This window comes from Antechinus flavipes, chromosome 6 (assembly GCF_016432865.1).
Source record: "Antechinus flavipes isolate AdamAnt ecotype Samford, QLD, Australia chromosome 6, AdamAnt_v2, whole genome shotgun sequence".
Classification (NCBI taxonomy): Eukaryota; Metazoa; Chordata; class Mammalia; order Dasyuromorphia; family Dasyuridae; genus Antechinus; species Antechinus flavipes.
The window spans coordinates 159,627,103-159,645,651 of NC_067403.1; the positions used below are offsets into that span (position 1 = coordinate 159,627,103).

The following is an 18,549-nucleotide window of genomic DNA, read 5'->3' on the forward strand; positions in this document are numbered from 1 at the left end:
GTGAGACAACAATAATAGATAGCATTTATTTAGTGATTTAAGGTTAATGAAATGCACTATAAATATTTCATTTTAGCTTTACAACTACTCCAGGAGACAGGTATTATTATTAATCCACTTTTTTTTTTTTTGATGAAGAAACAGAGGCAGACAGGTTAAGTGATTTGCTCAAGGTTACACAGCTGATTAATATCAGAAGTAGGATTTGAACTCAGGTCTTACTGATTCCAGGTTCAGCACTCTGTCTGTATTATTAAGAAAAGTCAAACAATATGTTAATTGATATTTAGGCATTCACTATATGATTTTAAATAGGAGACGATTTATTTATGCAGATTAGCAAAATCCTATTAATTTCTTTCATACGCTAGAACATAAAGGGAACTTTGCTATATAAAACTCTCTTTGTTATTTATTTTTATCTGTGTGTTTTTGATTCAGTTTCTCATTTAGTTTATGTAATTCAGCATGATTTTATTGTAATTATCTTCTAAAATTGTGCTTGACAATTTTAGAGGGAAGAGTAGAGGTATTCCAAGGGAACAAGCTTCTATCATCAATCCCTATGTGGACAACATTTGGCGAACTAGCTATTTTATACAACTGCACAAGGACTGCTTCAGTAAAAGGTACATTTTCCATAATATTGAACAAAGAAAAATGTTAAGTATACTAAAGTCACTATTCTCATAAAATGTGAAGTGTTTATATGGTGTTTTCTTTTCTAATTGTACACTGACAGTACATTGTGTGAGCCAGCAGTTCAATGCACTTGGGAGAAAGTGAAATAGAGAAATTATTGAATTACATAGGTGATTTAAATAAAATAGAATGTTTTCCCTTGGTTATCTGTATATTTAACATGAAAATGACTTTTTATTGCATTATTTTAATGTTGAAGTAGATCTGTGACCTTATTAAAGTAGGTATTATTTATGACAATGCAGATTGTAGCCTGTCTGAACTTTCCCATTTTGTGAGTCTCATGTCAGTGTTTTTCCATAACTTCATCATGGGGGATTTGCCTCCTTGAATTTTTCTTGACATTACAGGAATACTAATGGAACACATAGTATACCCGTTGTCCCTCATTCTGATGATGTAATCAACCCTTCATTGATGAAACCTTTTCTTAATCCATCAGCTAAAATTAGTCGCCTCCGATCTCTCATGACACTGTGATCACTCCAATGCAATGTTCATCCTATGACTTGTCTTATAATTTTTTGTCTACATATATTATCTCTCAATAATCTACATGACCTAGAGCAAGTCATTTAAGGTCTGTTTGGAGGTAAGGGGCTTGAACAAGATGATCTAAATTTCTTTAAACTTTAAATCTATGGTTTTCTTTGATTTTCAAATACCTTGCACATAGTAGGCATCTAATTCATTTTTGTTGGTAAAATATTCTGATCTTAAAACACACACACACACACACACACAACAAAACAGATATAGCATTTTTTGATTTTTTAAAAATCTTAATTGATTTTTATAGCCATGTTCCTTCAGTTTTCATATGAATTCATTGCTTTTTTTTTTCTCATTTCCGTATTGTAATTTCAGTTGGAAACAAACATTCACCTACTCCTTCTTCACTTTTTTTTAATTTCCATCTTCATTTTGGCTCTACTCTTCTCTTTTCCATAAGGTTGGTTAGAATTCTTTCTTTCACAAAGAAAAACCTATGTATATTATCACAGGATGCCAATCCCCAGAATATCAGGTGAAGAAGTACCATGGAAAAGTACCACTAGAAGTACCATAAAAATATAGACTTAACTTTAAAGAATCTTCATCTGAATGATACACTTTAAAGATTAGCCATAGACTAGTTTTCTTTTCTGGGGCAGCTTCTGTCTAAACTACTTCCCAATGACTTAGGGAATCCAATATAATCTTAGAGAGTATAAGTCCTTATCACAGAGCCAATGCCAGAAATTCTGTGCAATAAGTGACCTTATAAGCTTAGTCTAACTTATATTTGAAGAAGAAATCTCACTACATCTACACTGTCCAAAACATGAAATCATACATACTTAAAGACTTAAAGTGAGATGGAGTTCAATACCTTCAAAGATATCCCATTCATTTTGTTGGAAAATTTTCTTTTTAAAAATTGCTTTTTTCTTTTTAAACAGTATAGTTATATACCAATAATACTGCCCATAAAAATCTTTTGTTTAAAAACAAAGGAACATCACAGTAACCATATCTAATAGATTATGTAACATTTTGCATCTGTATTGATTATCTCTTTCCCAAGAAGAAAAAATATATATCATTGTTGGCCAATTGTTTGTTTTTAGTAGAGAAGGAGAAACATTCAGATAAGGATTTGCCCCATTACTCCTATATCCTTCCTCTGTGCCAGGTCATTGATCTTCTTCTTCTTTCTTCTTCTTCTTCTTTCTTCTTCTTCTTCTTCTTCTTCTTCTTCTTCTTCTTCTTCTTCTTCTTCTTCTTCTTCTTCTTCTTCTTCTTCTTCTTCTTCTCTTCTTCTTCTTCTTCTTCTTCTTCTTCTTTTTCTGAAAGGACACTTGTTTTTTTTTCTTACATTACAGGACTTTTTATATTTTTTTTTGGGGGGGGGAATATATTATTTTATCATTTTGGCAGTCTGATAAAGTTTCTTGTCCTCTTCTTAGAATAGTATTTTTAAGTACATAAAATAAAACAACATAATTATAAAGGAAATAAATTCTACTGAAATCAATTATAAAAATATTTTAAAAACACAATGTTGCTGTATTAGCAAACCCCTGCAATATAAAAGTTTTAGAACTGCATCATCATATAGTCCTTTCCAGCTGTTCAAATAAATTCGCTTTTCTAGGTTTCTCTTGAAGTGTTGTGTTTGCATTTCAGAGTTCTACTCAGCTCTGGTATTTTCATCATAAATGTTTGAAAGTCTTCTATTCCATTAAAGATGAATTTCTACCCTTGGAGGATTATACTCAGCTTTTCAGGGTAAGTTCTTCTTGTTTGTAAGTCCATACCTTCTGCCTTTTGGAATCTTGTATTAAAACCTGCTCAAGATGGCTGATTGAGCAGGAAATAGGCCACATACCTACTCCAACAAAACCCTGACGTTAGTACCACACCAACTAATGATCAAGAAATCCAAGGAGCAGCTCCATTAAGTAATTTCTTTCACCCCAGTATCACACAAAAACCAGTCGACAGGCTATTGGAAGGAGTGTTCTTCCAGCAAAGTTAATGTCAAACACACACCAGAGATGGATATATATTACTTCCAAGGCTCTAAATCCGGAGGCAGCAAGAACAAGGATTTCCCCTGAGAAAATTCTGGGATAGACAGGAAACTCAGGATAGGAAAGCTAAATGGTCCAAAGAGTAGTTGCAGGAAATGGTCAAAAGTAGGGACAGCTGATATGTCCCTAGTTCTCTGTTCAGAAAAACCAGAGAGCACCATAGATATCTAATTTTATGAACCTCCAAGGACTTAAAGTAGGAAGTGGAGTCAGTGCAATGCTGCAAGAGACTCAGCACTAGGCCAAGCAGGACTGATCATTGCATTTAAATCTATAGCCAAAGCAGAGCCTGACCCTGGAACCAAGCCCCAATTCTGGAACTAAAGCTGAAAAAGATGAGCAAATCAAAGAAGAACACTGACCAGTATCAGACATTATTGCAGATATGAAGATCTCCTAACAGGAGAGAATAACTCTGTAGCAACTACCATTAAAGTCTCAAAAAACAAACTCTCCACAAGGACTACATGAATACTTATAAAAATGAAGCAAAAACTGAAAAATTAAATTTTTTGGAAGAAAGAATTTGAAGGGAAATAAATACCTTGGAATATAAAATTGCAAAACTTGCCAATAATGGATTATAAAATACAAATCAGATTGAACAGAAATCAATGATTCCATGCAATCAAAAGGAATATTAGAACAAAATCAAAGGATTAAAAAATAGGAGAAAATATAAGATACTTGAACTCAAAAAGACTGCTTTGAAGAACAGGCCAACAAGAGATAATTTGAGAATCATCGGACAATTTGAAAACTAAAATCAGGCCTGCCTGTTTTATTTCAAGGAATTATATGAAATAAATCCCAGATCTATTAGAACTATAGGGGTAAATTATTAAAAAAAATTCTACTAATCTCCTCCTGAAAGAAATCCCAAACTGAAAACTCCCAGGATCTTAAAACCCAAATCCAGAGCCTGCATTGTAAAGAAAATATATTGTGAGCATCCAGAAAGAAACAGAATAATTATCAAGAAATCGGGAGTCAGGATCCATATAAGACTTGACAGCTACTACCATGAAAGAATGAAGAGTTTGAAATAAGATATTCTCAAAGGCAAAAAATATAGGATTACAATCAAAAATAACTTATTTGGCAAAACTGAGTATAATCCCACAGGGGAAAATGGATTTTTAATGGAATAGAAGGCTTTCAAACATTCTGATGAAAAGACCAAAAATAAATGGGAACTTTGAAATGCAAATATAGGAGTCCAGAGAAACCTATTTAAAAAAAGGGTATTTGAGTAATTGTGAAGGAGATGGATAATGGAAGAAAATGAAAAGAAACAAATATATTTTCTGAACTTTTTTTGGTTCTGATTTTGGGAGAATTAAATAATAAAAATTGAGATCTCGGGATGGAGGTGGGGTGGGATGGGGTGGGGTCCTGAGGATTTACAGAAAAGCAAAGGAAGGAAGACTGAAAGGAATACACACAATATATAGAAAGAAGGAAAAGGTGAGTGGAACTTGAGTTTACAAACATGGAAGAAGGGATGATTGCAGTGTGTTAAATGAACTTCACTCGTACCTAAACTAGACACAGAAGCATTAATCACACAAACATACTCACACAGATTGTTTGATGCAGATAGACATCAACTAGACCAGCTCTATATGAATGCTCCCTCTAAGGTTAAATAATTTATCTCCCCCAGAATTGTGAATTTAAGTAAAGTCTATGATTAAGAACTGGCAGCCATTAAGTCAGTTAGCAAGTATTTAAGTACCAATTATGTGCCAGGCACTCTGCTAACTTCTGGGAATACAAAGAGAGAAAACAGTCTCTGCTCTAAAGGAGTTCACAGACAAATGGGGGAGACAATGTACAAAAAACTAAATGCAAATAAGATATAGACAGGGCAAACTGAGGAATGTTGGGGCTGGCAGAGAAAGTGAGAATCCTTGCTTCCACCTGGTGGAAAGAATAGGATTTGGAGGAGTTCCAGGGTCAGACTTGGTTATAACCCTTATATTACTTTTAAAAAGTATTTTATTACCTTATATTATTAATTACCATATATTATATTTATTATTATGTAATATAATATATTTATTATGTAATTATATTATATAATATTAATTATATAATATTATTATATATTATATTACATAAGGGCAAAAGAATGGTTTTGTATAAGGGAAGAGATTTATTTTAATTGCCAAAGGATGTAAGATATTACTACTGTTATGAACATTTTTGATAGTTAATACAAATGAAAAAAGAACTTTGTTTTAAAGTGCAGTGCTTGCTAATTTATGCATATGTACATATGTACAATGCTAATACGTATTTACAGGTATATATACATGTTTGTATATATATGTGTATGTATATATGCATATCACAATATATTAGCAATGTGCATATACATACATATATATGCAAATATATATGTATGCATAAATATCTGTAAATTTTCAGATGGGATTTGGTCAGTTTTGAAGAGAAAATGATCTGTAATATAAAATTGGGAATTTAGATTTCTTTACAACAAACTTACTTCTGTGGGAACATTTGAAAGTAATAGACAAAGTTTTTTTATTTATTAAAAATTAGATAAATTGAATTACTAAGTTTCATAGTACTTTGTTACCATGAGCGCCAATGAGCTCCACAAGCATTATGGGTACCTCAACTAATTAGCATATAGATATTTTATGACTAAAGAAGGTAAAAATAAGACAATGAGAAATTATATAAACATTTAGAGCCTGAGGGACAATTTACAAAAGGATGGTTGATTTCACAGGACAAATTTGGGGAGCTGTGACTTTTTCAGTGAAAGGTGAGTCCCTGAGAGACAGTAGGTTCTCTCATTGCCTCAATGCCTCATAGCAGCCACAGCAGGGGAGGAAGAAGAAGGAAGCTGAGGATAAGAGCTGGTAACACTGCAGGGGGGCTGAGGAGCTGCCTTGTGGGAGCTGTGGCAGTTAAGCAGTCAGCTGAGAGGTTGCTTTTGCTGGGGTATTCCTGATTGGCTGCAGAGAAAGTGCACTTCATCCTCTGAGAGGTGTAGCTATTGCTCTTGGGCGCCACCTAGTGTTGGAGAAAGGTGCTTTTTTTCATAAGTTTTTGTTGTGACCTCAGAAGTTGTTGTTTGCTCTTTCTTTTCCAAGAGGACCATTACATCAGGGAGGTGATGTCATGACAAGGAAAAAGCACCATGGCTTTTGGTACCATGGTGAGTAAGAGCTGGGGGTTGTGAGCCGCCTTCTGATTGGACAGCATCCTACAGGTGCTGGTCTGTATAGCCTGGAGATGGCCAGTTTGATAAAGTTTTACATTTTGGCTTAAGAATTGTTCTTCTCCTTCGGAACTAACGGTTTGTTTTGTTATTCAGTCATTTTCAGTTGTGGCTGACTTCTTCAAGACCCATTTTGGGGTTTTCTTGGCAAAGATTCTGAGATGGTTTACCCTTTCCTTTTCCAGCTCATTTTCCAGATGATGAAACTGGGGCTAACGAGGTTAAATGGCTTGTACACCTTTGGCTTGCAGAGAACTTTTATTCTTACTAAAGAAGTTCTTAGTGGAGCTAACAGTTCCTAGTTGCTTTTTTAAAGGGTGATAATTACTTTAAATGTAAAGGCTATGTTTGAATAGAGAAATAAAGCTCAACAGTCAAGTAGGTAGCAGCTCTCTGTGGTACAGAAGATCCTGAAATGGACCAATAGCATTGAAGCTATTTAGAATTATGAGTTATCCTGAGCCCGTGTTTTTCTTCCTCATGGGTTTCCTTGCCAGGTTCCTTTAAATGGGTGTCCCCAATTTTCTTCATAGAAGGTGGATGTTAGTGGAAGAGTGTGGTCTGGGTTTATATGTGTACTATGATGTATTTCGTTTATATAATTTAAAAAACATTTTCTATTATTATTTCTTTTGTCTTTTAAGTAAAAGATTAAGATTCATTATTTTGAGTGACTGGTTATGTAGATAGGAAACACATTGGATTCTTTTTGGGATGAAGGACAAAAAGAGGAGTGGGAAAAGCATTTATTAAATGCATCTTATATGTCTGTGTTGAGTGTTTTACAAATATTATCTCATTTGATCCTTGCAATAATCCTGTGAGGTAGGTGCTATCATTATTATCTTTTTTTGTGGTGGAGGAAACTGAAGATGATAGGGTTAAGTGACTTGCCAAAATTCTCAATGTTAGTAAGTGCCTGAGGTCAGATTTCAACTCAAGTCTTTCTGACTCCATGCTTTGCACTGTATTCAGCTGCCCAACTTGTAGACTCAAGAACTAGTGGTATTATAGAAGTATTTATCTTTTAAAGGATTATCTTTAGTACCCTGCAAGAGGTTGAATGTGACTTTGTGGTGGTGATTTATTTCTGGGAATTTCATTTTGTTAATGGAAGAGCATCTTGGAATGAGTAAAACCAGCCCAGTAGAGATGGATGTTAGATGCACCTGGGCCAGAGTAGACCCCCAAATTGTGACGTTATAGGGATTAATACACATAGAAAACCTACTGGATGAGGACATCAGCCCAGGATTGATTACATCAGCAATTTCTGTGGTTTTCTTAAAAGTTTTGATAATTAAAGTGATCAAATAATTTTTTTTTTTACTTTTTTTCCTGTAGCTATCTCTAATGTGAAGACGTGGGCACTAGATAGAGAAGTTTTCCAGAATATTATGAGAAGAACAGCCCAAGCTCGAGATGAACAGTACAGACAGTTCCTTAGGAGGTAAGAGTAATGTCCTGGGACTTTTAACAGAAGATCCTACTCCCTAATAAGTACCTTGTAAAAAATTCATATGATAAGTGAAATTAAGAGCCTGCAAAAACTTGTGATTGACCCACAGCTTTTCACTGAGATAAAAAATATTTTGCTTTTCTGACAATACTTATTTCAAGTATTCTGATGTTACTAGGTTAAAAGAAAAAAAGGGAAATCATCAACTTGAGATAAAAACCACCAGACTTTCCCTCAAAATATAGTAACTTCTCATGAGCCTAACTACAGAGAATCTTGTGAGCTCTAAAGATAGCATTCATTGCCTTTACTTGAGCCTTCTGGCTTGGAACCCATAGTTCTGTCTGAATCCTTCATTTCTCTTATTTTTTTTCCTCCTAATTTATCTATTTGCTTCTTAAGAGATTGACTAAAATTTTTACAAAAATAGCTTTTTAAAAAATTCCTATTATTTCAATTAAATTAGCTTGTCAAAAAAGTAGCTGATGCTATAGTGATCACATAGAGCTTAGGAAAAAATAAATGAAAAGATCAGTTTATGAGAAATTGATCACATTTCTGATAATATCATAAACTGGTTATCAGTTCCTTTTAAAAACATAATTGGATGACATTTTTGTGGGCTTTTTCATTATGGATGTTGAGTTTATAGATTCATAAATTTAAAATTGAAAAGAAACTGAGAGAGCAATTCTAGCTCACTCTTTTTTACAAATGAAGAAATTGAGGCCTTCAGAAGTTAAGTGACTTGATAGTGGTCACACAATGAATTATTAAACTGGGATTTAATCAAATCCAGGGCTTTTCCCTCATAACTTCATATTCTAAAGAAAGATTTTTCTATTAGAAGAGATCATCATCATGAAGTTTCATTTTTCATTTACCACTACTTATTACATATAAAGATTTCTGCTATTGCATAACAATCTTATATAATCATTTATTTTGTATGTTAAAGGGATTTTTGTCACTTTTGTAATGGTATCATTTATAGTAAAGATAAGTTTTTTTTAGTGTCATTGCTATTTTTGTGCTTCTACATTTCTAAAGGGAATTATTAATTAGCAGGGCATCACAAGTTATCACATTTTTAATACAAAAATTTCTTGATTGAACCCAATCAAACTGGACTGTGATAATAATGAGCAAATCAGTCGATCAATTAATAAGCATTTATTAAATCAGACATGGTACAAGATGCTACAGATACAAAATCAAACACCATGCTGTTGCTGCCCTCAAGGAGTTTAAGGGAAGATGGTCAGGCTTAGAGAGCTGGTATCAGGGAACACACCCGAGTAAGAATTTGAACTCAGGTTCCACTGGACCCCACTCATGCTACATGAGCCAAAAGTATAAAAAGAACATTTACTCCCCTCCTCCCAAAAAGATTTTAATCTTTAGGATTCTTTGAGGCAGAACTTCTAGGACTAAGGAGGTGAAATTCCATTAATATTGGGCCCTGCTCAGACCACAATTGCAGCATTGCATTCAGGATCTTTTTTTTTTTTTTTTTTTTTTTTTACCATTAAAAAAAAAATGACACGATAATGTTTCATTACATTCAGATAAGTAATTGTTGAGTCATTCTGCAATTAGTGAGTATCTCCTTAATGTCTTAATTCAGTGTTATTACCAAAGGAACAAATTTTTCTTAATGCATGGATCTTTTTCCTCTTTCTTTGGTTTCTTTGGGATATGGATCTAGTGATGATATATACCTTTAAGGGTTATATTATATATACAATTTAGTAACTTTGGGGGGGATAGTTCCAATTGCTTCCTAGAATGGTTAAACCAAACCATTGGGTTTAACTCTATCAACATTACATTAATGTGTCTCTTTTCCTGTAACCCCTACCGATTTGTTATTTTCCTTTTTAAAATTAGTCAAATCAACAGGTATGACATGGAACTTCAGAGTTGTTTTAATTTGAATTTCTTTAATTTATTAGTGATTTAGAACATTTAAAAAAAGAATAGCTTTTTATTTTCAAAATATATGCTAAGATCGTTTTCAACATTCACCCTTGCAAAACTTTGGGTTCCAAATTGTTCTTTCCTCTCCAACATTTATCATTGTCTTTTCCTGTCATTTTAGCCAATGTGAGAGGTGTGTGATAGTACCTCAGTGTTGTCTTAATTTGTATTTATGTGATCAATAGTGATTTAGAGCATTTTTCTCCTATGACTAGGAATGGTTTTAATTTCTTTTTCTGAAAATTATCTGTTCATATCCTTTGACCATTTATCAATTGGAGAATGGCTTGTATTGTTCTTATAAATGTAGACAATTCTCTACATATTTTAGAAATGAGGCCTTTATCAGAATCTTGAATGTAAAGATTTTTTCTCAATTTTCTGCTTCCCTTCTAATCTTGTCTACATTGATTTTGTTTGTATAAAATCTTTTAAATTTAATACAATCAAAATTATCCATTTTGCACTTCATAATGTATTCTAGTTCTTCTAGTTCTTGGACATAAATTCCTTCCTTCTCCATAGATCTGAGAGACTATGTTCTTTTAATTTGTTTGGAGTATCACTCTTTATGCCTAAATTACAAACCCATTTTGACCTTATTTTGGCATAGGGTATTAAGTGTTGGTCAATGCCTAGTTTCTGCCACACTATTTTCTAATTTTTCCAGCAATTTTTGTCAAATAGTGAGTTTTTATCCCAGAAGCTGGGGTCTCTGGGTTTATCAAACACATAGATTACTATGGTCATTGATTATCGTATCTTGTGAATTTAACCTTTTCCACTGATCAGCTACTCTATTTCTTAGCCAGTACCAAATGGTTTTGATGACTGCTGCTTTATGATAAAGTTTTAGATCTGGCACAGCTAGGCTACCTTCATTTGCATTTTTTCCCCCATCAATTCCTTTGAAATTTTTGATCTTTTGGTTTTCCAGATGAACTTTGTCATTATTTTTTCTAGGTCTGTAAAGTAATTTCTTGGCAGTTTGATTGGTATCACACTGAATTTATTTAGGTAATTTAGGTAGAATTGTCAATTTTATTATATTAGCTTGGCCTACCCATGAGTACTTGATATTCTTTCAGTTGTTTATTTGTGTGGAAAATGTTTTGTAATTGTGTTTATATAATTTCTGACATTGTCTTGGCAGGTAGACTCCCAACTATTTTATATCATCTACAGTTATATTAAATGGAATTTCTCTTTGTATCTCTTGCTGCTGGACTCTATTGTTAGCATAGAAAAATACTGACAATTTATATGGATTTATTTTGTATCCTGCAAAGAACTTTTTTCCCCCTTGAGGCAATTGAGGTTAAGTGACTTGCCCAGGGTCACACAGCCAGAAAGTGTTAAGTGTCTGAGGCCAGATTTGAACTTAGGTTCTCCTGACTTCAGAGCTGGTGTTCTAATCCCTACACCAACTACTTGCCCCTAGAACATTTTTTAAGATACAGTTTTGGATAGCTTGGATTTCTAATGTTGAAAATTACCTCTTCATAATTTTTTGACCATTTATCAGTTGGGGAAAGATTCATATTTTAGAATTCAGAAATTTACACCAAATACAAATACTCTATATACCTTCTTGTTTTCTAATTTTAGCTGCATTGGTTTTAAATGGAATTTTACATTCTTTCTCTTCCTGCTAAATTTAGTTGGTAGTAACCAAAAATGATGATTCACGTGGGCTTATTTTATACCCTGTAACTTTTCATAAATTATTGTTTCAGTTAATTTTTAGTTAGTTTTCTGGGCTTCTTTAAAGAAACCATCATCTCTTGAAAATGCAATGATTTGTTTTCTCTTTGTGCTGATTCTCTCTATTTCTTTTTCCTGTTTTATTGCTAAATCAAGCATTTCTAGTTCTTTGTCACACAATAATGATGATAATGGACATTGCTGCTTATTTAAATAACCAGCATTTAAAAATTTTATTTTAAATTATATCTTCACTTGATATATTTCTCACCCTTGGTTTTAGATATATTTATTAGAGATTTTCAAACAGTGGTTATAAAATAAAATATGGTGGATATTTCTTTTCTGATATGAGTTGGATTGGTTGTAACCTGAATTCCTTCCCCATTCTAAAATTCTGGGATTCTGTATTCCCACCATAGCTAGTCCTGGGGTGACTAACTCAGATGGAAAGCATTACTTGAACTTAGGTACCCTAAAGATTTGAAGACTTCTACCAGATCAAAAACTATTATAAAGCAACAGTCATCAAAACCATTTGGTACTAGCTAAGAAATAGATGATCAGTAGAATAGGTTAGAAAGACATGATACAATAATCAATGATTATAGTTAATTTAGTACTTGATAAAGCCCCAAACTCCTTTTTCTGAGATAAGTGTTCACTATTTCACAAAAATTGCTGAGAAAACTAAGAAATAATATGTCAGAAACTTGGCATAGACCTACATCTCACACTCCATACAAAAATAAGGTCAAAATGGATACATGATTTGGATGTAAAGAGTGACATCATAGACAAATTAGGAGAGGAAAGGATACTTTATCCATCAGATTTTTGGAGAAGGGAAGAATTTATGACCAAAGAAGAACTAGAGAACATTATGAAATGCAAAATAGGCAACTTTGATTACATTAAATTAAAATGGTTTTACAGAAACAAAACCAATACAAACAAGATTGAAAGGGAAGTACAAAGCTGGGAAAATTTTTTCATAGCCAGCATTTCTGATAAAGGGCTCATTTCTAAAATATATAAAGAACTATTAGATTGATAAATAGTTAAAGGATATGAACAGATAATTTTCAGATGATGAAATTAAAACCATCTATAGTCATATGAAAAAATGCTCTAAATCATTATTGATAGGGAAATGCAAATTAAAACAACTTTCAGGTACTATCTTATGCCTCTCAGAGTGGTAAAGATGACAGGAAAAAATGTTGATAAATGTTGGAAGAAATATGGGAAAACTGGGACACTAATTCATTGTTGATGGAGTTATGAAATGATCCAACCATTGGGGAATGGCTGAACAAGTTGTGGCACATGAAGGTAATGAAATATCATTGTTCTATAAACAATGTTGAACAAGCTGATTTTAAAAAGCCCTGAAAAGATTTACATAAACCGATGCTGAGCAAAACAAGCAGAATCAAGAACATAATTTGCACAATAACAGCAAAAATGTATGATGATCAACTATGGAAGACTTGTTTCTTCTCAGTGGTTCAGTGATTCAAAACAATCCCAACAGACTTTGAAAAGAAAAAACAAAAAAAGAAGTGGACATAGCTTGTGTTGGATTTACATTCAATCTTCATAGTCTCTTTCTGAATGCACTTCTTTTTTCTGTTTTTTTCTTCTTTCATAGTTTTCCCCTTTTGTTCTGATTTTTCTCTTCAAACATGATTCATAAAGAAATGTCTTTCAAAAAAGTTCATGTATATATATGACCAGAAAAAAATTTATAAAGAATTAAAAATATATATATATTTGAAGACTTCATATTGTAAAACATTCTGGAGTTAATTTGATACTCTTCTTCCTGAACTCCTTCCTCCCCCCTAAAATTTAGCATATATGGTCATGGTTGGTAATATCTTAGAGAGTATTTTACTAGAGGACCCTCCTCTGCAAATAAACAACAACATTTATCTAAGACTTTGTTTGGAAATCTATGCTATGAGGAAAAGAAGCCCAAAGATTAACATAAACAAATAGTTAAAGAAACTCTTATCTAAGCTCTATTTAAAAAACTCTTTCCTTAAAATATTTGTCTCCTATATTTCCCAGAAAAGATTATTTTCCATGGAAGATCATTTACAGATTTAATGTATGCTAAATCAGGACTTGGGACAGGCCTAAGTAATCATAGGTCATTGATTTTTGGAGGACTATATGACAAGATGCCACATGAAAACGATTTTCTTTTATTATATTTCATTAAAAATGTTTCATTTAAATATATTTTGGTTTTGTTCACATTAAGCAATTAGCTCTTTATATTTTTCAAAGAATGTATTTTGAGGAAATTTTTTTTATGTGTGCAAAGTCTGTTTGCATTGTTTTTATTTTTGATGTAGCATTTTTCTCCCCATGGGGTCAATTAAAAAATATCATTGGTGCTATTTAGGTTGTTATACACTCTAAAAGTCTAACCAATTTTCCTTACCTAAATTATGTATTGTGGAACTTCTTTTATTGAAAGAGAAGATGTAAAAGTTTGATTTATAAAACATTGGTCAAAATGTGGTTGTTTGCTAGAACATTATGTTTTGGTACTTTATTTCATTTAAGATATATTATTATTATCATTATCATGATAATAAAAAGGACAAGGATTTGTTAAAGGCCCACTATGTGCTAGACAATGTGCTAAGTACTTTACAAACATTATCTAATTTGATCCTCACAACATTTCTGGAAGGTAGGTGCTATTATTATACCCCCATTTTACAGATGTTTACTAAATTCCTATATTATTCAGGGCCTTGCTGTAAGGATTCAAAGGCTAAGAAAAGATGGACCCTTTCCTCATAGAGTTTATTATAGAGTAAGGAGATGAGATATATATATGAACAATGATGCAAAGGTATTTGAAGCTATAAAAGCATTTCAAAGTTTTTGATCATTTTATTTCCTTGGGATAGATAAAGATTGGCAGTTTCTCACTGTCTCCTACCTCCTATCTTCCCATCCTCTCAATTATTTACATCATTCAGTTACTTGAACATAGCGTATATATGTAAATTATGTCAAAATATAGATGTAAAAATGCATGAATTATTAGTGGAAAAAGGGAAATTAAATAAAAGTTTCTTTTTTCTTTGGCAGTGTGTGTTTGTTGAAGAATTTACCTGAAGATAAACTAACCAAGATTATTGACTGCTTAGAAGTGGTAAGAGTGGTTAGAATTAAACATAAAACTTCATTTACAAATTTGGACATTGTGTTAGATCGAATTCAATTGAGATGGTCATTCTTTGCTCATTTAAAAAACTTTGTTTATAGGATAAATTCCATTTAAATAATCTTCAATGCTGTTTCTACATTCTATCATCATACTGAAATTTTGTTGGTATTAAATATTGTTCAAAATAAGTAGATTACTAACAGAAATAACTTTTGCAAAGTCAAAATATTTATATCAATTTAGGGACTGGAAAAGGTTTAGTTGATTAGATTTTAAATATTAAAAAATTTTCAATCATTGTTTTAGTTTTTCAACTATTTTATTCATTAAAATATTTACATAAAAAGGCTTTTTTTTTTGAGATTACAAGCTCTTCCAGTATCCTATTGTGATGACCCATTATGCATATGACTTGTAATCTCAAAGATTATGACAATTAATTTTAAATTCTGTGCATTAGGCCCTATTAAACTGGGGAGTCTATGAGAATGGTCTTTGCAAACAACTCTGTGTTTGTTATCAAAAGACTAGCCTGGCTAACTTTAGGGCTCATCTCCAGTGGTTATCACTTAAGAGATGGATTTTATTATTCATAGAAACTCCTAAAACCTTTCTAAGGCATAGAAGTGTTTCAATCTCTCTCAGCAGATGGGATACTCACAACAATGAAATCTACAAAAACAAGAATTTTGAATTTGAAAAGTTTCTTAATTTCTTTTAAAGTTGCCATAGAGGATCACTATGAGTGAATTGGAGCTAAGATAACGTTAGGATGAAGAAAAGTACATGATGACTATATTTTGAAATAGTAAGGAAAAATCAATATATTTAAATGCATTTTAAAATAATGTCATTTTTATTTCTAGTCTTTGAAAATGGATTTTTTAAAAAGATACCCACAGATGTTACACTTTTAATTTTAACACCTTAGAAACGGGCCTTATAAGAATATGTTCAGAAAAGCTCGTATGGTTGGTTTTATTCCAAAACTTGTTAATTTTTCTTAAAATAATACACTTTATGACATGTACCTTAATTTATATTTGTATCTTTTCTTTATCTCAAAGTTAGAAAGTTAGATACTTTAGCTTTCCTCTCCTTTTTTTTCTTCATAATGAAAACTGAAACCCTTAACTGAATTTTTTGGAGATGGATTTGAGTAACAAGTGAAGTCACATCTAACCTTTAAACTTTTTAGAAGACTGTTCTTAGTGGAGAAAAATCCCTGCAACATTGATTGTTGATAGGTTTATGACTCTTTCAATCCCAAATGATTATGCAGAGTAGTATCTCTTTAGAAGTGAATGGAGACTACTTTATCCTTAAGTGCCTGGTGACACCATTAATGTTTTTATTCACAATTCATGAAAACCATCTAGCAGTTTATCAAGGATGTGCCATGATACATTTCCTGACTTCCAATCCTCCAGGGGTTTCTGTTCTGAAAGTCATTTTAGAAAGGATTATTTGCCCCTTGTCTCTAGAGATTTTTCACAGATGTTACGAATGAATAATTCATCCTAATTTTAGTGTGTTTTCCCCCCTAAAACAAAAGGTTTATATTTTCCTTTAGAGAAGGAAATCTTTTTTAAAAATGGTATTTCTAAAGGAGATTCACCAGAGAATTTCATGTTGACAGCAAATACTGAATTTTTGTATCATTAAAATTAAATGGTTATATAAGCATATTTATGAGTTACAGGAAGTACTTAGAAAATATATATGTTGGAACTCAAATCGAGGAATAATTTACAAATTTTACAAATTTAAAAGCCTCATCTTGTACTTTATATTAAACGATTGTAAAATCTCTTTTTGCATGTCCTTAGATACCAGAATAATTCAGAAAAAGGCTTTATGTTATATCTGGCATCCAAAATGAAATGTTATAGAATGGAAAACTCTCAAGGGCAAAAATAATTAACAATGAACTTATGGAGTCCACTGAGGTCTGAAAGTTATATGGTATTTTACTAGTTGCAGTTCAGTTGTCTAATCCTATCAAGAAGCAATCACTTAGCTATTTTAGAATAGTATGGCTGGCTGTCTTATTGAGTTCCAGGGCCAGCTGCATCTACATCTGATGCACTGACTGTGCAGTCTTGAGCAAGGCATTTTTGTTACATCTATGACATTATTTTATATGCAGGTGTATCAGAGTGTTGTTGTTCAGTTGTTTTGGTCATGTCCGACTCTTCATGACCCCTTTTGGGATTTTTTTGGGCAAAGATTCTGGAATAGTTTGCCATTTTCTTCTTCAGCTTATTTTATAGATGAGGAAACAGGCACACAGAGTGACTTGCCCAGGAACACATCGCTAATGTTTCAGGCCAGATTTAAACTCACAAAGATGAGTCTTCCTGCTTCCAGGCCTGACATTCTATTCACTGCACCACTAGCTGCTCCTGATGGATCAGAATATCCTGTCACTAAGTCTTTGATATAAACTTTAAAACACCCAAAATGGTGGTATGAATAGAACTTTAACTATGGGTTGAGTTTTTGCTTTTCTGTTTTTAGATGGAAAGTGAAGTTAGGAATAATATTAATGTATGTCATTGGTTAATTGTGAAAATTTACTAATGAAAATAATAAAGCACTTTACAATTCAGAATGAAATTAAAAAATCTTTCAGTGATAATGATTATTATATATCAACAACACACCTGGCTAATTGGGCCAGAGAAAGAGAGGAATGGAAGCAACTCAGACCTATTCCTGAAATCCTCTCCCAAGTAAGCATGTGATTTGATTGTCCACTTTTGAGCTACAAACATTGTGATTGTCAGGGGAGTTGTCCCTTTTCTTTTGTTGCTTTTCAGAGAGTTTTGGTTGTGTTTTCCAGAAATCCCCTTTCTTTTGAGGATAGAATATATTGTTTATTAAGTGAATATATTGTTTATTAAGTATCATTTATTTTCTTCTGGTCTGTGCTTCTATTATTTGGGTTGGTTTAGAAGTAATCTTACTTCCTTTTCTGACTTTAGGGGAAAAATAGCTGTGATTTAAAAATCTGAAGTGACCTGGAATGACTAGAACTATATTCTTGTTTCTTTCTAATCCTGGATCTGTCTTTTCATCAGAGTTCCAGAGATGTTCTCTATGAGGAAGGCAATAAAATAGGGCCAGAACTGGCTATGATTACTTTTCCAAGGCCTATGATTGTGATGGATGAAAGGCTTGAAACCCACAATAAACAGATAGTGATGCCTTATGTAGCCAGTATTTCAAAAAAAAATATTAGAAATCTTATTTCAGCTCTTCCCTTAAATACTCATCTCTACTAATATATTTTTTTTCTGTCATCCCAACAGGAATATTATGACAAAGGAGATTACATCATCAGAGAGGGGGAGGAAGGAAGCACCTTTTTCATTTTAGCAAAAGGAATGGTAAATATGATGGTCATCAAAATGAAACCAGCAAATAACTGCAATATCCTTCTTTAGCACATATTAGATAGCTTCTGAAAGATAAAATAAAATGGCATTGACACATGCTATGTGTATCAGAATCTGAGCCCTTCATTTTATTAGTCTGCTCTCAACAGTTTTATCCATGTGGCAGAAGTGGACAGGAGACACTACAGCAATCAGCCATGCCCTTTGGAGGTTTTTAACTCTCTGGGGAGTTCAAGGGAGAAGACCCCAGAAAGTGAGAAGAGGCTAGGAGGAAA

At 32.6% G+C, this 18,549-nt stretch overlaps 1 protein-coding gene across 1 annotated transcript in view; it reads left to right on the forward strand.

Moving 5' to 3' along the window:
• The window catches only part of PRKG2 (protein kinase cGMP-dependent 2), a 117,603-nt gene that overhangs the window by 46,959 nt on the left and 52,095 nt on the right, over positions 1–18,549 (forward strand). Inside the window, exons 5-8 of the mRNA XM_051965846.1 lie at positions 516–629; positions 7,879–7,984; positions 14,795–14,858; positions 18,188–18,265. Coding sequence (XP_051821806.1) covers positions 516–629; positions 7,879–7,984; positions 14,795–14,858; positions 18,188–18,265 — 362 coding nt within the window. The remainder of the gene's footprint in view (positions 1–515; positions 630–7,878; positions 7,985–14,794; positions 14,859–18,187; positions 18,266–18,549) is intronic.